This window comes from Trachurus japonicus, chromosome 8 (assembly GCF_045865225.1).
Source record: "Trachurus japonicus isolate A0001 chromosome 8, Traja_1.0".
In the NCBI taxonomy this organism is placed as follows: Eukaryota; Metazoa; Chordata; class Actinopteri; order Carangiformes; family Carangidae; genus Trachurus; species Trachurus japonicus.
Window position 1 is genome coordinate 33,915,022 of NC_140914.1, and position 22,910 is coordinate 33,937,931.

Sequence of the window (22,910 nt, forward strand, 5' to 3'; positions counted from 1 at the left end):
CACATCTGTTCAGACTGTCACGGGCATAGACGGGAGCGTGTCGGAGCTCAGATTTAGAACTATTGATTATCTTCTCAAAAGATAACCCCCTTCATCCGTTGTGCCCAGCCGGGACCCTCGGGGAGTCTCTGGTCTCGTCTCTCACACACCCTACAAATAGACCTGCCAGTGTGTGCAGACTAGAGCAAGTGTAAAGAAATGCCTCGTCATCCGAGTGAGGGTGATTATCGTTTCAACACAGATGAGTAAACGTGCATTTTTAGGTGTTTAGGTGTAGAACTCGACATCTGCGTGTGCGTGTGTCATCTCAAAACTTTTCATCCACATAATCACATACCAAAACACACACACACACACACACACACCCCACATCATGGTTAAATGATTAAACTGTCTAGCTGCCCTTCACTACAGGCTCAGTGTGACTCACAAACTGCCTCACTTTTGCCCCGTGAGCTGAACTCGGAGCAAACATCTGGACCCAAGGTGCTATTGTCAAACAGCAATCCTCCTCTCCTGCCTTTTCTTTCCCCCCCCCTCTCTCTCTCTCTCTCTTCTCTTTTTTTAACGTCTTTTCTTAACCTTATATCTCTCGTTTCTCACTCTCTTCCCTGTTCCATTTCTCTTGATTTCTCCCTCCCTTGGTTTTATATAGAAAAACATTCCTGGTGTTCGACTCGGCTCCAGTGAAACCTGGTGCTTATTTTCAGTGCCCTAAATTGATAGCAAATGTGAAGACAGATCCCTCCTCTCGTTCACTTTTCCCTCCCTCCATTCCTCCACCACCGCCGCCGACCCCCCCCCCCCACCTACCTCCTCCCTTTTTGGCATTAACAGTGAGGATACGTGGAACATTTTCGTGACCATATTGAACCCTGGGGTTTTATGTTTTTGAAGGTGTTCTCCTTTATATTCAACTGCATGTGTTTTTGTTGAATTTCTGGGGAGAGAAAGTCTACAGCCTGAGAGTCTCCTTGAGTGCAAGACTGAGTCATAGACTTTTTGTTTTTCAATAAGCCCCCCCACTGCACCGTGGAAACCAAACCTGGTTAGCCTCAGCTGTCTTTACCCATAATTCAACAATCCCTGTGTGTTTGTTTTCTCTCTTTGCCGCTCTCTCTCTCTCTGTCTCCCCCTCCCTCTCCCCCTTTCGCTCCGTTTCCCTGACTCTGTAAGTGAAACCCTCACTGCTCCCTTCATTTTGTTGCAGCCAACTGAGTTCTGCTGGACCAAAATGCCCTATTGTTATGGATGTGTGGCGGGGAAGAGAAACTGAGCCACATTGATCGACCCTCTGCGGGTGAAGCTTATAATGGTTTTGATTAGAAAATGGGGGGGGAGACCAAGTCAGCTCCTTGTGAAGTCTGTTTTCGTTTCAAAACGCAAACCTTTGGACTTTGCGGGCGAAGGTGAAGGTGCGGCCTGCGACTTTCATCAAACGAGGCTGGAAAACTAAACCTTCGCTTTTCTTTTGTTGCCATGTGCGCAGACAAATCCAACAGACAGCCACATGGAGGACGACCTAACACCCAACTCAGCTCATGCTGTCAGTAGTCACCACCAGTCACCATGAGTCATTTGTTCATCGGCCAATCATGTGACTGCAGTAATTTATGTCCCACTTATTACTGCAACACTGCTGCTGCTATTGCTGCTGCCTGTTATCACAAGCCAGCACAACACAAGAAAGGACTTCATGTATTCTGTGAGGGGACAACTTAGCTCAGGCTAAAGTTTAGGTTTCTCCTTTATGTCTCTGAAATAGATAAACACCTTTTTTTTTGATGAAGTGACTTGTTGGGAATTGAGGTTATGTCCAAACTAAATAAAGGCTGTAGGTAAACAGGAGTAGCTGCCGTCAGGTGGAATGTGATTAGTGGATCATTTTGTTTGAAGAGTTGATCCATAAGAAAATACATTTGTTTTTAAGAACCAAAAGCCATCTCAGGAGATATAAAACTATTTGCAGCTCTGGAGCTCCAGCAACAACAGGCCATTGGGCCAATCAGAGCATCGCCTCAGAGCCTCTCTCTTCTGATTGGCTCTGTGTTTTCTGAGAGATTGGCGGTAGGCAGGTAAACCACATCCCACAAGGCTGAATAACGTGGTCCATGGTTGAGTGTGGTCGCTGCTTTGTTGTGACATCAAAGTTACAGGAAGTCCTAACGGCTGAATTCAGGCTCTGAATAGGAACTGTGGGTAATTCACTGTGGACTGAGAGCTGAGTCACCTTTCACTGCATGAAGATACCATAGAACTACATGATGAATTTAAAAGACAAAAGACATGGACATTATGGGTCCATTAAGTATATAAATTTGAATAGTAGAAATTTAAGACAAAGACAGGGACTAACACAATGAAGAGACAGCAAACTAATGCAGCTCTCCACAGATTGTTTGCCATATTGTCTTTGGTTTTCCACAGTAACACTGTTGGCAGCAAATTTGAACAAACAAGCTCAAACATGCCGCCTGAAATCTACCGGCTTCCACAAAAATAAATGACACTCCAGCTCCGTTTGGTTTTCTGTCCTCCATACGGTACATGGCTGAAGCTTTGGGCTGCTTCTGGACCTCTATCTACACAGGATGGTAGTAAGTTAGCTGGTGGTTGTGGAGCTCTGCACGGATGGAGAGCCAGGCCTGCCTGTTTGTATTGGCCAACTTTCAGCATTCCACATGTCTTTGTGATTTTCGGCTCCCTGACCTCAGGAGACTCTCCATGCTACTGTAAGTTATACTCACACCAGGAGCACAGATGGATCAGGAAGAAACCCCAAAATTCTATTGGTGCTCGGCCGGCCTTCTAAACAGCACATGTAGTGAAAAAGACTAGCTCTAAATCTGAAATACGAGTTGATGAGACCTGTAAATTTTCTGAAATGATCGCTGACATGGAAGTCGAGGAAAAGTCTGCTCTACTTTGTGGTATGGGAAATCTCAGCTTTGCAGCAGCTCTGGAAATAAAAGCAAATAAGCCGTTATGCTATTCCTAAAAATACGACTTAAGCACAGCTGCTGAGGATCGCCTGCTTCCCTTAATGTCAGGAAATTAAATAAATCAATTATCGCAGTTTTGCTCAAATATGTAATATGTGATAATGAGTAGGTTCAACGCCTCCGCAGTGCAGGAGAAAACATGGAAGCTGTGTGTTGAAATTCCCCACTGGTGTACCAAAGTGGAACAGTAAGTCAGGGGCAGTGGGCCACTACGTGTCACTGAGCCTCTGATGGCCCATGTGTGCTGTATCTTCTGCTCTAACACATTGTTAGCAGGGCTAGTCATGGGGCTTTCAAGGCAAATGAGGTTAGGAGCTAACAAAGTTAGAGGTGCTAATTACAGACTCGCGCTAACGGCCCGGTCAAGGGAAGGGGAAACGGAAAAGACGAAGGTCTGATCTGGTCTCGCTCTGACTGCATCTGCATCCGTGTCCATGCGGTACCTTGTGTTATTTCTAACTGTCCGATGGCCTGCTCACAGTTCACTGACCCGCAGTAGATTCTGTCACTCTGCTGGCATAACAGTGTCAGTGTCACCTCGCCCTCCTGCTCCGCATCCCCCAAACAGATACATCAGATTCTGTGTGCACGCATGTGTGTGTGTGTGTGTGTGTGTGTGTGATAAGCAATTTAAGGTGAGCACCGGGAGGAGGACTACAATAAAGAGAGGATGTGGAAAGTGAAGAAAACCCCTCGGAATGAAGAGCTGATTCATGCATGAGATTAAAAGGAGGTGCAGAGGTGATTAGGGTGAGACAGGGAGGAGGAGGGTGTTCATAGCCAAATTAAGGAACAAATAGCGCCTTGGGGCTGATCTAAACAGGATTTACCTGTTGCTGTCCCAAGGTGACTCGCTTCACTTATTTACCCAACACTGCTGCAGGGCCCAAACTCCTAAAAACCTTGTTAATTAAGGTGCAATCATGCAAAGCGTTCTAAATGTGTGTGTGTGTGTGTCTGGGTGTGCAGATACAACCTCTCCTGTCTCCTCTCCACTAGGGGTCATGCACTGAATTATCTGAAACTGTCACCTTCTATCACCCGTAAACACAAAGTTGATCTTTTTCTCAACGTTCTCAAATACATGTGTCACAGTGCCACTCCCACAGAGAGGCCCCTGGAAGAGCAGCACAAACCCACTCACCCCGCACCGGAGCTCTCTTGCCCGAGGACAGGAGCTCGCTGTTCAATCAGTCGGGGTGTATTCCACCTCAGTCAGTAGAATAATAAATTATCGCCACGATAAACAAAGCATCATGTCATAAATCTCTGTAGCAAAAACAGACGTGTGACAGGTGGAAAGGTGAAGGAGTGAAGGTAAATGTCAGCCAGCCGCAGGTTCAACAAGTCTTTTTGGATTTTTTTTTTTTTTTTTTACGTGTTTCGCATTAAGCTACGCAGACATCGGCGGGGGCTGTGGTGGGATGTCACCCTGAAGTTACCAACCCTATTATTCCAAAACCAAAACACAATAACTGTCAACCGCAATCGACAAAGCTGGGAACAACGGCTGGAACCGATCCGTCTCCCGTTTTATACCTAACTGAGCTGCTGCAACCCCCTGATCCCCAACCTCACCCCCTCCCACCCCCTTATATCACTCCCTTCACACACACACACACACACACACACACACACATAAAAAAGAAAAGAAAAAGAAAAACGCTCCTATATCCGCCATTTGCCCCGGGGACATGTGTCAGGATGGTTTACACACTAAAAACAAACAGGCGTCCCATTGCAACAGCAAGAGAAATGGATGTGGGTTTGGACGAAGCGGGAGAGAGACGGAGGGAGGAGGGAGGTGGAGGAAGGAGGGATAGAGGCAGGAGCAGGGTACACATGAAGGACAGAGAGAGAGAGAGAGAGAGAGAGAGAGAGAGAGAGAGAAGGAGCGGGGACAGAGGGCGCGCTGCGGAGCCAGAGAGTGAAAGTTTTCATAAAACGACAATAATAAGAGGCCTCAGTGCCACCCAGTGACCACATCAAGGCATCTGTAATGACAGGCTGTGCAGAACACATGTCCGCCTGAGTGAGGGAGTGTGTGTGTGTGTGTGTGTGTGTGTGTGTGTGTGTGTGTGTGTGTGTGTGTGTGTGTTTGCGTGTGATGCATGTGCACCCTTCTGTCAGCACTAAAAAATGGCTTAGTTAACCGAGTAATAATATTCTCAGCATGGAAACATGCACACTACATCATACATATCACAAAGCAACACTTGACAGGCGCGCAGTCTGCACATGCGGGCCTTTAATTTGGACTGTGCTTCACTCTGCACTCACTCAGACAATGCAGACACATGTACTCTACTGTTTGCAGCACAGATTAAAAGCTTACTTGCTTCTACCGTCGTGTCTAACCTCAACGTTTTTGGCTCGAGACTTTTTCAAATGAAGCAACAGCTCCCTGAGTCACAGGTTATGGCCTCAGTGAGGACATGATTTGTGAGCAGTGATTTATTTCCCCTCCTTTAAGAGGCTTGAAGTGGTCAAAGTATCCGACAGAACACAGGGCAGGTCAGGTGGGAGGTGCAGTTGGCCCTGACCCCTGGGGTTGAGGATCAAATTATCAATGAATATGAGTATATAAAATGAATTGAACTTTCATTTTGTAATTTTAAATAATGGGTTTGTTTTTTTGTTTTTTGTTTTTTACATAGCTTCACATTAATTCAAACCTGTACTCACAGAAGGGGTCTCCATCCCTTCTCACAGGCAAACATCAGCTGTGATACCACTGATATTGTGCATTACTGCATATAAGGAGCAGACCAACGGCAGCTTTCAAACTTGTGTAGTCCATTGTGGATTTAACATTTACCAGCATTATATTCACACCAATAACTATAATTTTGCATTAGCCAGGGAGGAAAAGTACTTGCCAGAGTAGTTGGCTGTGTTTAACTTCCATCCTTGTATGCAATGACTAAAAGCTGTTTACTATGAATGTATGCTGCTTCATCTCTGTCCATAGCATCCTTGTGTTGTGGGCCACTAGGATACATCATACTAGTTGAAATGATGTAAAGGAGACCAGAGACTGGACTTCAAGCAGATGCCCTCATGCATAGAGATGCCTGAGTGGTTCATACTGACATGATATCGTGCACTTCAAGAACAGCTGATGCAATGTATTCCAAGCAAAACCTGAACATTTGCAAAATAAAATCAAAGTTTCGGCCCTACGTGTGATAAACAGTGTGTGTAAGACATGACTGTTTATGAGACCAGACTTGGACAAAGACAGCCAGACAGGCAGCGTTGGAGCGATGGAGGGACCGGAGCCCAAGGAGAGAAAATCCTGTTCTTTTTCACAAACACCTTGTAGAAAAAAGAAAAAAAAAAGCCTGACCACAAAAGAGGCTCTGTGCTGGAGGCTATTTCAGTTAAAGGTTCTAACCAGGACAGATCCACTGAGAGCACAAGTGAGATGGAAAAAGAGAAAGAGAAAAGGGAGCTTTATTTGGTTAACAACTTCTACGAATCAGTATGGGGGAAGAATGTGTGTAATTTGGCTCTGTTTGTTTTGCATTAGGATATAAAATATGTCGGGATAACTTCATCACACATCTAAAGCTCTGTGAAAAGGAGATGGGCAAGAGAGTAGAAGGGGGGAACCGCAGTTTTTTCTAAGCTGAGTTTTGGGTTGCATATCAGATGTGTCTCACTGGGACGCCGGCTTCAGCAAAGCGTGGTGAAAAATGTGAGCTCCCCCACAAAAAAAAATGTTGCAGTGCCAAAGAAACAGCCTCAATCAACATCAATCAACAGTTACAGCAAAGTATTTGGCAACAAGATAATGATGTATAGCAGTGGTTCCCAACCTTTTGTGTTAGAATCACCCCACAGCCCTGTCAGATGAACTGAAAACGCCACCATTTATTATCAACTGTTTATGGGCTGTTTAGCTATCCAGAATGTATCCATTCATTTTACATAGCTGTTTAAATCATTTATACATTAGGCCAAACATCCACTTTACCATTTGACAAACTATAAAATGTAAATTGCATTTAGCATTTTTTCCCTTTACCCATTTGCTAGCTAGTCAAAGGGTACAGCCTATGTGGTGGAAAATTGCTATGATGGGTATTCTCCTTGTAATAAGTGGTAACATAGTCTTTGAAGTAGTTGTAGTATAAGACCATGTAGCAATCCTGTTAACTCCATTAGTGGAGACATTTGTGTATTGACCATAATAAACCTGGGGGCAGAGGAAGGACACTAGGATGACGTCTTGTTCTTTGACTCGCCACCGGCAGGACCAATATTTCCACGACACCTACATTACTGCTAACTTGTGCTGCTTATCTATTATAGTTTTAACAAATCTTTCACATTTCTTCCTAATTTAGCTTAACATTGGCTAAAAACGGTCTGTTCTTTAGTAATGTGCTTTCTATCCGTTACTTTGAGGTAAATGTTTTAGCCATTTATCCAATGTTTTTAGCTAACTTTACAAATTCGAAACTACTTATCCATTATGTTTGTGCTAATTCTTTCATATGTTATGTATCATCTACTTAGAACTGTTTGAACTGTCCTGCTCTTTACTTTACTGGCATGTATCCATTACATTTAGCTAACTATTTCAGCTGGCTAATTTATCCATCACTATGTCAACTAGCCTATTTTAGCCATCTATCCAATGTATTTAGCTAACCATTTCTTCTCTGTCTGCTCAGCTTTTCACTTTTCATGTACTATCAACACAGCTGAATCAATAAGTGGACATTTAATTTAAATGTAACCTTATTTTTAAATTAGCTGCTCTAAGCTATTTATATGTGCAGTACCTGGTGGGACACGCACGAGTATCTTGCACATCTGACTGAACTGAGGTCCATTTGTGTCCAACACCGATACTGATATATTGAAGGTGACACTGGTCATGTAGGGTAAACACTCGTCGAATATTCTTAGAAGATTTTATGCATTCTGGCACTTGAGTTTGCTGCGAGACTGTGGAACAGCAGCTCTCTGTGTAAGCCATCTTTACTTTACTGGGATAATCATGGCTCTTATCATAAGGATTTCCCTATGTAGCTGCCAGAATTGTGTAGTTTGAATCAATGCCCAAAGACAAACTCTTTCAGTGCATCAGATGGGGGAGAAAAAAAATTCAGAGCACGTATCAAAAACAGAAAACTTGGCCTTGGAGTAATCACATTAGCCCGTGTGTTTGGGTCCTGGTGGAGGAAAATGACCCTGGATTGAGGGATTGGGGATAATGGGAGTCTGGGACCATTCCTGATGCCTTTCAGTGTGAATGGTATCTCGTTAGGGTCAGTTTTACAGCCAGGCCAGAGCGGAAAGTAAACTCAGATGAATAGAACAGAAACAACAGTAAAAGCGCAGGCGGGGGGGAAAAAAAGAAAAAGAAAGCAGGGATCTGAGATGCTCTCAGGGCCAAAACCACAGATAAAAATCTAACCGCAGAATGAAGGCCAGATTGCTCTAATTCACTGTCATCTCAACTATTTTTTTTTCTGCATGGAGAAAGAGTGGGACACAGAGAGTGGCAGAGAGAACCCCTATCCTCCCTCCTTCCCTTCCTGTCCTCCCACACCCACTCCTCTCCTCCATTCAGATTTACTGCTCTTAAATTGTTTGCCCTCTGCTTTTAATGGCCATCTCTAGATCATCAGCTCTTAAAATAAACACTGAGGCTTGAATTACCTTCTCTATCACCATTCCACTGAAGCAGAACACACTTGCCGGCACCGAGCCGCGCTCCGCTCTTCTCTTTCTGTCTTTAGGTTAATTCTGTGTGTGTGCTCCCCTGTATGTTTGGGTTGCTGGAGGAGAGCCCTGCATTAAAGCAGAGCAGCAGAAGAATGGAAACTTAAGTAGGGCTCAGAAGCAGGGTGGTCCGCGCCTAATAATACACCAATCAAATGTTACCGCACAGAGGGCAAATAACTTAGTTCATGGGCTCCATCGCTGCACGCTCCCAGTGGGACACCACAGACAGTGAAAACACCTACTAATAAGTGTAATTGTAATATTCATCATCCGCAACCGCCCAATTTGCAGATAATTTCTGAGCGGAACGGGGTTTTGATTAAATTTCAAGAGTGAATCTAAAATGATTTCATAACTTTTGCAGTGACAGACTGAGCCCAGTCGAGCACCAGTGAGGGGGGGCCGGTTGGGGCCTGGTTTACCTCCTCTTCGAGCCAGCTGGGTCCTACTGTATACGCGCGTGTACGTTTCTGTGCACGTTTGCCTGCAAATGTGTCAGCTTCTCTTCATGTGTACATACAAGGCCCACAGGCATCAGGTGTGAAGGGGGAGGTTCAGGTGTCGGTGAGAGCTCATACGCTCTGCTGCAGGCAGCGTTTGTTGTCGCTCGGCCTGTTACTATAACACACATGAGCATATGCAGACTTGCACACACACATATACGCAAAACAACACCTAAAAACATACTTCACACACTTAACTCTTACGGAGTTGAAGAGAGCCACTGGGGATGTAGGCTTAATCTTTTAAGAGGAAAAACAGATTGCATTTGAAGGATGAAAGGGGGAAGTGATGCAGGCTCGTGTGTGTGAACGATAACAATTCAGCTGGACAGCTCATGTGCAACACTTGTATTAATGAGTCAATGTAGAGCATGCAAACTGAAATGAATGTTCGGGGTCATCATCGCCCATAGCAACGTTTTAAACTTGCAGAGAGATCGGTGAGTAATGATAACAAACCTCTACCCTCCTTTATGGGGGTTAGAAGTTAGAAAGATGAGCTAATGGCTTTAAAAGGCAGCCAATCTGATTCATTTCACCTATTCTCATAAATGTCACTTTCTTATTTTAGTGATTCACTTCGCTCTTGTGTTTTGTTTGGGGTCCTTGAGGCCTCGGGTCGTCTCCAGCTGTTAAGGTTAGCCTCTATTTTCCTTCTGTTCTCACTTCCCTTCTGTGGTTTGTTTGTCCTCACTTTCCCTGTCTGAGCGCTCCGTCCAGCTGGGAGTGGCCATCCGCTTCCTCCTCTCGCCAACCCACCTGAGCACCTGCTACTCATCACCTAATCAACTTCTTCTGTCAACCACAGCTCTCCCCTCCAGTCTTCCGTCTTCGCCAGATCGTTTTTTTTTTTTTTTTCTTCTTGCCAGTATTTACTTTGTGCGCACATGAACCCAGTTAATCTTGTGTTTGCCTGCGCCTCAGGTTCATCATTCCTGTCTCTCCTGTTCCCTGCCACGTCCAGCTCGGTCCTCGCCTGTAGTTCCAGTTTGGATTGCCGCTTCAGCTTCATCTATCCCGCTCTGCCACCAGCTCCCACTGCCTGTCCCGCTCCGCCAAACTAGACTCCGGCCACCTGCCTCACTCCTCTGACCATCCAGCCTCAGCCAACTCAACCAACATCTCCACAAGCCTTACAACTTCACATTAGTAGCTCAGAGTTGTACCAGCCTGACACTTCATGACTTTTGCTTAAAAATTATTTTGATCTGGTAATATATATCTGAGAGATCTGCTTCAAGAAACGATATATTACTTCTGTTTGGGCTTTAAAACCTGGTTCAACAGAATGAACTTTCATACTTTCCCTCCCGTCCCTCGGTACTGTTTGTTAGGGCAATAAAAGGGAGTTAGACCACACTGACCCCAAACAATCAATATGCAGGGTAATAAATCTGATACATTTTTTTGTCCGTCAGTGACTCCGTGGGAGTATGAATGAAGATATGTTTTCATGTAAACTCCAGAGAACATAAAGAAGATTAAATGCTCACTTGGTGTGATGACAACACCGTATGGTCGTTTTCTGTATTTTATCACCTTCATTAAAATGTGAACGCTCAGGGTTGTCTCTTAAGTACTTTCCTACATACACAGTATTATTAAGGCCAGGACACAAAACAAATAGTAGTCAAGAAAAAAAAAACAGATGAAGAAAAATAAATTTTATGGGACGAAACATTTACAGATGGAGCAGTGTGGTCTATGAGATCCCAGATAACGAGAAGGTAAAACCAAATACAGCTTAAAAGGAGTCTTTCATATCACAGATCGCTCTGCTTTTTTAATTACACGTGATATCTGAGCCGCCATCTCACAGGGCACTTAGAGCTGCTTAGAGGATAAAACTCATGTGTAACCCCCCTGGACTCAGCTAAGCCACACCAAATGTGTGAATGACATTAAGGGAAAAATGCGCTCTAAAATTACAGTTTGACATTTTCATATGTCTCACTTGGTCCTCGTCCAATGACAAGTGTTTTATATATCCAGAGACGGAATATCATAGCAACAAGGAAATCTAACAACATAAGTATGTGGCTGCTACCTGTACTTGATCTCAATATGATTTTTGCAGAGTCCCACGCTCGGCTGCAGTGTATAGGTGTCTGTTTATCCATTTGTGTGAGTGCGGGGATGCCCTCTATAGAGTGAAAGTGATCTGAGTGGATTCCTCTGGCAGAGCTGTGTGCTCTGGTTGCCCACACAGTGGGCTGCAGTGCCACGGAAACGGCCCAGCACTGCACGGCCACTCACCGTGCCAACCAGGCCAGTCGCTGACACTCCTTGGACATCACCCAGGAAAGGTACACTGAGGGAAAAAAACAAAAAAGGGCTACGTGGGCCATGGCAACTCTATTTATCAGTCTTTCTGGACATTCAGCCGTAAGTCCACACGCTCAACTTTTTTTTTTTTTTGTAGAAAACTGAAACGCAATATCAGACACGTGACATTCTGATAAATAAATCCACACAAACAATATAATTTCATAAACTTCTCCCACCTTAATCTCGCTTATATTTTCATTGCTCACCAGGGGAGGGAGGGAAAAAAATCTCTGTTGTTTTCCTATCTTCTATGAAATTTATGCGTCCAAGCTGCCAATAAGAATTCAAATGAGTCTGAAATTATAGACGAGAGAGTTGAGCGCTGACAGTTGACGGGTATAATGAGAATGTTACCATCCAAGATTATGCCTGTGAAATGGAGCTGGCTGTCCGTATGAAAAGGCAAACAGACGGAGAAAGTGAGTGAACGTGTCAGGTGATTTGGTGATTTTTTTGAGCGGGAGCCCGGAGCTTGGACGCGGCCCTGCCTCAGAGGAGCGTCTTCAGACGAGGTATGAAATGAGGAGACCTGAATGAAGAAGGATGAGCTATGAAAAAGAAGCGTGAGATCCCACAGATAATGTGAAGGCACGTTGCTGAGAAAGTCTGAAATTAGCTGCGAAGGGAGCTTTTATTTTTCCACGCTCCATGTGAAATTCTGGACCGGCGTTAAAAGACTTGAATGTACTGGTGGTTAAATAGCGACAGAAAACAGTATTATACTGACAAATGTTTTTTAATCTGAGAGCTACAGTGCCTCCTTTATTCTCCCCAACGGTTTGCTCAAAGTGTAAATCCCTCTCCTCGTTTCTTTGTCCCCATGTTAAGTGCCACATTTACTGTTCAGCTGCTCGGAGACAAGGCGAGTTTATTTATTTATCCGTTCCCCATTAATTAGAACATTTCCACTGACAAACACGGAAGTTAGTTCACATTAGCGCCTAGTTTACACCCCCCTCCCCCCCCTCGACTGCAGAGTCTCAGGACGCAGAGAGAAAGAGAGAGAGAAACGGGGAGCTGCGTTTTCAAGTGACGATAATAGAGAAGAGACACCCAGGTGCACTCGGAGACGCAGGAAAAAACTCTTGCCAGATTTTCTGAACTCAGTGACACCAACTTATCTCAATACATCAGACAGACAAATTAATTAAGTTTGTCTGATTGCAAAAGTGCAAGTACGGAGAAGTGCAGCCCCGAGGAGACAGATCTGTTGTTGGAGTGAAAAAGGACAGGAAGGAGGGATGAACATGACGTGTACCTTACAGGCCTGGAGCTTGATTCCATACTGTGCTCAGCAGTGGGAACAGGACCCCCACCCCTGCAACCTCATATATTCACTCTGTTATTTCAGAGGAACAAAAGCGGGGCTCTCAAGGCCATGGGTGGATCCATGAAAAGGAAGAAAGGAGTCCTGCTCCTGGTCCTGGCTGAATAGGGGCCTTTCACACTTAGAGAGGCCTGTTTACTCTCCCTCAATAATGGCTCTAATTTTCTGATCATTATTGAGTAATTCCATCCACCCCCACACCCAGCGTTAAATGCTTTTCTCCCATCACTCACAAGCCCCACGTCCCCGTCTCCACGGGGCCCCCAGGTCTCTGTCCTGATTCTGAATGATGTACAAGACATGTTCTTCAGGACCAGTTCCTCCACAGCCAGTGGGGCTGGGAGCCGGGGCCGCCACGTCCTCTCTTCTGCTCAGCCAGAGTCACAAATATGCCCAGATTAGAAAATGATATTCACATAAGAGCAGAAATTATTCTGAATTATTTATTTGCCGGTGTTATATATCTATTTTTTTCTCCACATGTGGAATCATTCTGGGCTCTGATTGGAGAGGAGCTGCGCTTTATCCTCCATTTTGTTTTGGACCTGAATCGACAGCAGCACCATCACACCGAGTAACAATATTCGCTCTGCTAAAAGCCGGTGGAAAATATTTTGGAGGAAGGGAAAAAAGAGAGAGAGAGAGAGAGAGAAAAAAAATAAGAGAGAACACATCTGGTAACATGATAGCAATTTCATTCAATGTGGCAACGGATTGGCGACAAAATAAGAGCTAAGTTTAAAAAAACGTTGCGTGGCGGCGGCTTCGCTGCTCCTGGCAACCCCGCTGTGAGAAAGCATAGGAGTGGTGGCAGAGGCGTGAGGGGACGGGCAGAGGGGAAGAAGTGTTAAGCGAAAAAACAGGGATATGGGGCGAAAAATGTTAAAATGAGAGAGAAAGAAAAGGGATCAGAAGGAGAGAAGTTGGCAGAGAGCGTGTGTCGGTTTGAAAAGCTGGCACCTTCTAAACAGAGCTGCAGCTCTGGGTGCCAAACGCTGCCAACCAGCCCCACTAGCCTGAATATCTGCCCTCCCTCTCTCTTTGTTTTCACCATGGCATTTTGCATCATCTTTATTCTACGCTTTTCTTTTTACTTTATATCAGCGCTCAATATCATCCTAACAGCAGTGACTGACGTTTATTAGCATTAAACGGCAGAGTAAATACAGCAGAGGGGAAAATTAAAGGGAGATATTTATTCATCTATTCATTATTAGTGTTTTTCGGTTTCAAGGATTTTATTTGGGCTGTTTTATGTAAGAGGATTTTGTTTGTGAATAATTGCTCATTTTGAGTTTGGTTTTAAATAAAAATTCACACACACACACACACACACACAGAAAGAGAAAGAGAAAGAGAGAGAGAGAAATGGGGGGGGTCTGTCCGCGGCGGTGTCGCGGCGTTCCGTCCCGGTTTTCCGTATGGAAAGAGCTGTCCCAATTACAGGGCAGTCTCCCCGTGCTCTGCTCCACTGGACCGAGGGAACAAGGCACGAGGCGGACCGATCAGAATCTGTGCTGCTGGGAACCCGGCCCAGGGAGAAAAAAATAAAAAAAGACACTCTCCTCTCCTCTGCTCTGCTCTGCTCTCCTCTCCTCCTGCTCTTTGCCCCTCGGCTCAGGCAGCGGAGGAGCCAAGCCGCTCCTCCTGTGCCGGGATACGTATGTTTTTAGGGGGACAGACAGATTTCAGGCCTGGCGCCTGTACAGAGGAAGACGGCAACCGGTCACGCAGATTCTCACACTAGAAACGAGACGGTGTCAGAGACCAAAAATAATACACAAAGAAACTCGGGGGAAAGCGTGCGTGTTATTTTGTGCTCCTATTGTTTTGTTCTCAAAGTCTGCTCAGGAATATCGTGAAATAAATCCTGTTTATTTTATTACAAGTGTTTACTATATTCATCCATGTTGTATTTATGCGTATTCTTGATAAAAGAAATTTCTGTTATAATGGGGAAAATAGTGCACAGCGCTGAGCTGAATTGCTAGCAGAGACACCATAACATTTATTTATTAACCTTAATTACACAAATAATTAAAAATCACTGTACAGTGAAATTAGGAAATAAAGCTAATCCATGTTGCCCACAATAGGCACTTTCTGGTACAAGGAATTTTTCTATTTGCAGAGCTAAGATCTGACCTTTCTTTCAAAATGAGACTTAATTCAATCATATACTCGGTCTTTTGTGTATCTTTTCCCAGTTTTAGTCACTAAACTGGATAATTACAGTGAATAAGAAGCGGGTTGGCCCGCTACCAAACCCGCAGAGCCTCTGTTTCTCAGCGGTCGGACCTATAGAGTGCTGGAAAAGTTGCGAGGGAGGTCAGAGGGAGGAGGGTCAGAGCGGACCACGGGGACCATGTCAGTGGAACGCTTTGCCGCCTTTTCACTCATTCATTTGGAAGCTCCCCATCATCTGTTTACCAGCGATTCCTTACACTCCGCACACACCACTCTTCTTTTTTCCCTCCTTCTCCGACACACACACACACAGTGCAAAAAAAAAAAAGCAACTGGAAAAACCGGGGTGTCTGAAAATGGGCCAAGCTGGAGCTGTTGGAGGCCCCGAGCCTCCGTGTCACTGCCGCTGTCCCGTCATGAGAGGAGGGTGGAGGGGGCGTGGGGGCGGTCGCCCAAGCTCAAACTTTATTGGGCACATTATTTCAAATGACAACAAAGCGTAAGGAAGTTTCCGTTGAAAGTGTGGCAGCAGCAGTGTTTTTCACACCAGATGAATGTGGCTCCCTCGGCGCCGACGCTCTCTGTTTCTCTGTCGGCCGGATTACGGCCCGGTGCCAGAACGCTGGAGCACCGCTCTGCTCCCCCCGTCCAGAAATCTCTGCTCGGCACAGACGTGCGCAGCCAAGGAAAAGAAGAAGAGACGTGTACAGAGATTTTTTTTAATCATTATGATTCTCTCTTTTCTTCTTCTTCTTCTTCTTCTTCTTCTTCTTCTTCTGGAAACACTCAGAGCCTAACGGGACAACATGACCCCACGGCCCACAACCGTTACATCGCCGGCTCTGACTGAACGGAGAACAGTGCCACAGTGTGAAGCCACTGCAAACCCATCTCACACACACACACACACACACACACACATGTTGGTGTGTAAAAAACAAATCCCACTCGTGTCCTGTTTGGTCCCCTCTTCATTATGTAACTGCATCTGATAACGTTACCTCCTTTTGAAGCTCGGGATATTGGGCAAAGCAGATAAGATGTGTGTGATGGATTAGTGTGACGTGAAGGCGTGAAGTCTCTCAGTCTGGCCGTCTGTCTCCCTGTCTCCCTGTCCATCCCTCTCTTTGTTCGTCCTCATTAAAAGATATTGTCTGGGCCATTTGTAACGTCGGGACTGTGCACACAGACGCATCGATGGGTAAATGAACGATCCAACACACACACACACGCATATATATAAAAAAAACACACTCACACAGTTGGCTTTGGGACCTGGCCCAGACGCTGTTCTCCAGCGCAGAGAACAGATATGGAACATCTTTTTATCATAACAGCGTAGAGTAATGGAAGCCGTATGAGGCAGCTCGGCCTCCAACAACATGACTAATGCTGGAACCGTGCGGCTTCGTCAGACCCTACAAATAAATATGGAACACGTCGCCTCCAAAAAACATGACCTGATCTTTTGGGGTCTCTCTCTAACCCTAACCCACTGCTGAGCCAGACATGTGTGATCAAAGATGGGATAAGAACCCCCCCAGTCTCTCGCGCTATCTCTCTCGCTTCCTGCACATCCCCGAACCATCATCATTATCATCATCATCATCATCATCAGATGCAGTAGAGTCAGTGAAAAGAAAATGAACCACTTTCTGATCAGTCCACAACAATTATGTTATATCATGCACTGTGTGTGTGTGTGTGTGTGTGTGTAGCCAGGTAGTTGTCAAAAGAAACTGATCAGACTCTTCTGGGTGGAGGAAGCTTGCTTTGCAGCTGCAGAGCAGAAGTGCAGATCTGAGTACAGCTGCTTTGATCTGTCCCAGCCTGGAAGGGCCCAGGTCTATAATTGGACAAAAGCAGAGACACATACTGTACTGTAGGGAAGCAGAAACAGAGGAGGGGGTTTGGTGTGTGTGTGTGTGTGTGTATATATCTCCTGTTCTGTCAATCAAAGCTGCTTGAAAGCAGAGCCCCCCCCCCCCCCTCCTCCTCCTCCTCCTCCCTCCTCTTGCAGCTGGTGACGATGACATCAATGGGACGAGAGAAGTGAAACACGGCGGTGGGGACAAGGCGGGAGAGAGACGGCTGCGGTCCAATCATCAGGCCTGGCAACTGATAGCTTCCGCAAGACACAGACACCCTGGAATGGAGCTAAGAATAAAACTGTAATGCTGCCACCCCAAAGGTTAGAATGGAGCCACTGTCTGTCTGTCTGTCCTCTGTAAACTCTGCTTAACCCCGCCACTGCCTCCTGGAACACGCAGCAATCTGAGCCTGGGAAGGTGGATGTTGGTGTGTTTTTTTTATTTTGCTTATTTCCTAATGTTCTCTCTCTCTCTCACTCTCTCTCTCTTTTTTCTGGTTTGTATGTGTGAGGTGCTGCACAGACGGCTGTGGAAAAGATGAGCAGAATCAGGAAATCAGTCTCCCTCCCACAGCAGCGTTTGACTTTTTTAAGCCACAAGCAAGAAGCTGTGATAAAATGAATCTTAATTTATGATTGAGCAAAAAGCTTCTAGGATTAAAAGAAGAGGAGGGAAAAAAAATCAAACAAAAAAAAAAACAGGCACATGATCAGTAAAAGCATCGCTGAAAAAGCAGCAACAACATCTGAGACAGATTTATAGAAAAGAACGATCATATATGTACAAAAGGAAATCCAAATGTGATGCACAGAAAGCAGAGAGAGATGAAGGCGAAGCCAAGTGTTATGTACGGGGGTGAGGAGCTGCTGGATTCTGGCAGCGAGTAAAAAAAAGGCTTTACTCCGAGGGGCACCAGGCTGCGCTGGGAGCTAATCTGAGCCGCGGTTCGCCACGGCGCATTGTGGAACAGGAAGAGGCGCTCACGGAGGCCCCGCAAACTCAAGCAGAGTTACACACTGGGCTGAAAGGAGCCTGGCATGGGGCGCTGTCACAGAGGAACGCTGCACCGCCCTGCCAGCCAGCAGCATTAAGGCCCGCGAACTGTATGCCAGTCTGTGGTAAGAGAACCCAGAGAACAGTGAAAAGGGCAGAGGACAGGGTCTGTAGCTCTGTGTGTGTGTGTGTGTGTGTGTGTGTGTGTGTGTGTGTGTGTGTGTGTGTGTGTGTGTGTGTGTGAGAGAGAGTGTTTCCACCTGCAAACACCTGGATCATGAGGTGGAGCTACAGATAAATGCAACAATGACAAGTCATAATAACTGTGATGAAATGGAAATGAAGCCAGAGTGTGGACAGAATTAAGTTCATCATTTAGCAGACAGGAGTGTTATTATTTAACTCTGCTGTTTTATACATGAGACTGGATTAAAGACACATTTTCACATGTATGTGTTATGTGAAGATGGAGCTGTGCTGGCAGTGGATTATTTGTAATGAATAACAGCTCTGATAATTACTGGGGTATTACTGCAGTGGTCTTTGGAGAGCAAACGCCTAATATTGAATTTAAACTCCCTCAGCTGATTCAAACTAAATCTAACATTTTTTTTTTTTTTTTTTTTTACATTTGTTACATTTCTTTTCTAAATGTTTTTTTTTTTACAAAAGTAATAAAACAGTTAATATTAATTCTATGTTAATTAAGAATTAATATTTCTATTTTGCAAGACAACGATTCACTTGCACTTGGATTTAGTGTGAAATGAAATTATGGAAATATCTATTTTTCCCCACTGAGCTTCTGTCACTGTAAAATGAGTGGAAATTCCAGCTATTCCATTTGACAGCGTGGATCGCTGCCCTGACACAAGAATTCCTGTAGGTTTGTAAACACATCACACCACGACATTTTCACCACCTCTATTTTAACTCCACACTCACACACAGCACAGAACATGAAGGGAGCAGAAGAGCAGAGCTGTCACAACCAGAGAAGTCTCAGCTTGTGTGTGTGTGTGTGTGTGTGTGTGTGTGTGTGATCGGTACAATCAGACAAACAACGAAGGGAGAGCTCCTGAGACTGTCCACTTATGTGTGTGTGTGTGTGTGTGTGTGTGTGACTCTCCCTGCCTCCTGAACTATCTGGGACTGGGCCAGCTGTCACTGCGCTCTCCAGACCACCACACACACACACACTCACACACACACAATACACTGCTATATGGACACACACCAATCTCACAATAACACACACATGGATTACAGACACATGACAAACGGCCTCGCACACGCACACGTAGGCACACGCATGCACACGCAGATAAACAGGTTTGCAGATGCTTTTGTTTACAGATGGCACCGGAAAACATGCACATTTGGATTTAGACAAATTTGCACACAAATACTTGAACAAATGTACCAGCGCAAACATATCTCTAGGTAAACACAGGTTTTAAGCCTGACTGTCGAATTCTCAGAATCTCTTTAAACCAGATAGAAACATCGATCGGAAAAAACTGGGCTTTTGTTTTTTTTAAAGCGCTGATGGAGCGCAGACTGTCCCTTTAAATGTGGTTATCTCTGTCCTGTGTGTTTCTGGAAGCCTTGGCATGGCCTCTGCTTGGTACATGGTAAAGGGCAGGGTCTCATCTGTGACACGTCACACGTTGACCCGTGCGTGCGTATGTGTGTGTCAGCGTGTCTGTCCACATACCTGGTGTGTGGACGAAGTAGGCCAGGTAGAGGTCCAGCTCCTTCACCGTCACTCCGATGTGGTGCGGCTGGACACACAGGCCGTGGTTGGAGCACTGCGGCGACTTGACCAGCCGCTCGCCGTCCGTGCTCTCCAGCGGGCTGCCCTTGAACAGGATGACCATCACCAGGTCCAGGCGCCACACCTTGTCGGCCTGGCGCAGGCAGTCGATGCGGCGGATCTTGCCCTTCTGGTCGGGGTTGGACAGCACGCAGCACGGCGCCTTCTTCCCCGTGATGGTGAGCACAAAGTCCTCGCGGAACTCGGGCCGGATGTCCTTGCGGAGCTTGGCCAGCAGGCGCGAGGCCCACTTCTGCTTGATCTCTGGCTTCTCCCCCAGCAGCTCGTCCTTCACCGCGCGCTCCTCGTCCTTGGTCATCCTCTTCTCGTGCTTCTTGAAGTACTTGCGCTTACGGGCCTGCAGGTTGAACCAGGTGTAGGAGAAGGCACGGACATGGGGGAGGAGGGCCTCAATGAAGGGATGAAATTCATCCTGGTGGGAGAGAGGGGGAGAGACGGACGTGCTGTTAGAAGGCTGAGGGAGGCTTTTACTTTGAAAGAGAGCATGCACATCTTTAATGAGAATTCTTTTTTTTCTGTAGAAGAGGCAATAAAGTAATAAAGTGTAGTAAAATGCATCATAATACAGTTATATTGCAGTTATAAATGTTATCAAAATTATCATAATTACATACTAGTTTAAAATGTAATTATAGCTTATTAAAATATTTAAATTCCAAAAAGCTACTAAAACAAATATTCTAAAACTAAAATAATGTATTTCATAATTATTGGCATGCAGATCAAATGTAAATAAACATGCAGCAAATAACAGGAAAATTCATCTTAACTGTAAGATGCAACGGTATAATGCAAAGCGTCTGCTTTCACAAACACAAAGACCACAAATACAAACAAAATACAATGGATTCAAAATCCAAAAAGCGACTGAAAAAGCTGAGCCAAGTTGCGCTCCCCGTGTTTCTGCTGTAAAAAGAGAAGTTATTCTGCTGTACCATAATACCTTCACTACATATCTCTGGGCAACAAAGCCCAGATCTCGCCACAGCGTTCCTGTGCCAGGGTTGCCACACACCGGTCGCTCACCACCGCCAAGCTTTGCCGCCACAAGACCACTGTTGAAATGTGCTGCTAAAAGATCAGCCATACCATTTCCTATCTCTGCTACCATGCAAAGGGAGCTCCAACCAGACTCACATTTCCACAACAAACTGAAAGCAGACAGAAATCACCACAGAAAACCACACTGCAAGAGGAAGACAGACGGCCTGGTAGTTACCATTTTGCACTCTCATCATAAATTTGGCACAGCGTTTAAAGTGAAAAAAAAAATCTCCTGCACCAGTTTTTTTTTTTTTTTTTTCCTCCCGCGCTCCCCAATGTAAAGCAAGTGCTGGTTTGGCAGGGTATGGAGAATTAGCAGATGAAAAAAAAAAAAACTTAGGGGGGGAAGGGGGGGGGGTCTCTAAAAAATAATAATTAGCAGAATATGCTGCTCACTAAAAAACAGTGGGCCAAAGTTTAAAACCAAAACAAAAAACCCCAAGATTTTTAGAAACTAAAAAATTGACTGCAGAAGGATCACAGCCAGCAGCTCATTAGACACAAGCTCAAAATGACAAAAAAGACAGATTCAAAACTTGTAGCAAAAAAAAAAAAAAAAGGAAAGGTAAAAATAGAAATGTTAACAGTTTTGCACTGTGGGAGGAAAAAAAAAGAACTTTAACAACGGGGAGAGATGCACTTAAAATAAACAGTCCTTTGTGCTTTCCAAAAATTAAAAAAAAAAATCCTTGGCAAAGTGTAATTAGTAGTGGTGTCTGTTCTGATCCCTGGGCCCGGCGCAAGACTCACACACAAACACACACACACACACTCACACACGCACGCACGCACACACACACAGATGGGGGGGCCAGGGAGAGCAGAGCACAGAATAGGGAAAAAAAAAAAAATAGAGAGAGCCGAATCAATGTTGGACGAGCGCATACGACCGCTGGCAAAGCCGAGTGCTGCTTCTTTTTTCCCCTTTTCTCTCCAACTCTCTCTCTTTCTCTTTCTGTTTCTCGCTCGCCGTCTCTCGTCCTCTCCGCGTTCTTTCCCTAACCATTGCTTGAGCCTTTGCCAACACGAGTAGGGCCCACCTATTTGGCAACAAGATGCCTGTAGCCCAGCCAATGCGTTAGCTTCAAGAGCTGAAAGGGAGGGAAAAGAGAAAGAGGAGAGGGTGGGGAAGGGGTGGGGGGAGGTGGGGTGGTGGGGTGTAGTGGCAATGAGAGGGAGAGGGAGCGAGAGCGCGCCGGAGAGAGAGTGAGAGTGAGAGAGAGATGGGGGGAGGGAGGGAGCAGGTGGGAGTGCGAGAGCGCGCAGCCTTGTCCGACGCTGCACAATTTGCCAAATCGACAAGTTCCACTCTGACACGGAGGCAAAGTTCAGGGGAGCAAGTCTTCTCCTGCACCAATCCCAGCAGCCCTGAGCCTGCCTCCATCTTTACTATGGCCGCCGTTGCCTCGTCCCCCCCCCCCCCCCAAACACACACAGACCCAAACCCCCGCCCCTCCTCTGCGCGCCTCTGCCTCTCTGCCTCTCTCTCTCTCTCTCCCTGCTTGCATAATGCCACCTTGGCAGAGGATGGCAGAGAGAGGACACACAGCTTCAGAATCCCTCCAGACCCCACCACCGGCAGCTGCTCATGGCTTTACCACAGCAAACAAAGAACCACACACTCTCTCCTCCGACTGCACACACACACACACTGACTGACGAGATCATTTAAGACGCACAAAACGCAGAGATGGTTGGAGAATGTTACAGGGGGAAGGCAGCAGAGTTAGAGGAGGCAGAATTAGCTTCATTAGAGGATTAACGGTCAGCAGGAGCGGGGAAATGTCTCCCACACCAAATCCCCCCCCCCCAAAAAAATGTGCTCTCCGCCTTCCTACCCGACTCTCTCCCCCAGGAGAGGGCTTTTTTATTTTTTTGGCGTTCGGTGGGTCGGGGAGCGATGGCGGCGGCGGCGGCTGCCATGTTGCCTCATGGAGAAGCATGTCATTCAGGGTTGCACCTGCTCTGCAGACAGCTCGTCTGAAGGCTGCTCAATCACACACACACACACTCACACACACGTTCACCCTATAGAGAAATCATGTGATTGCTCAGTTCACGGCGCCGCTGTCAACA

General features: G+C 45.7%; 1 protein-coding gene across 50 annotated transcripts in view; it reads right to left on the reverse strand.

Annotated features, from left to right (window-relative positions):
* Nucleotides 1-22,910, reverse strand: part of nfixb (nuclear factor I/Xb) — a 145,699-nt gene that overhangs the window by 79,944 nt on the left and 42,845 nt on the right. For 25 of the 50 annotated variants that reach the window (XM_085785283.1, XM_085785302.1, XM_085785309.1 and 22 more), the window contains one exon: nt 19,671-20,202. In XM_085785283.1, the coding sequence (XP_085641409.1) occupies nt 19,671-20,202 (532 nt within the window). Of the gene's footprint in view, nt 1-19,670; nt 20,203-20,733; nt 21,854-22,910 lie in introns of those variants that run through there. The other 25 variants (XM_085785289.1, XM_085785295.1, XM_085785275.1 and 22 more) reach the window with 12 other exon arrangements.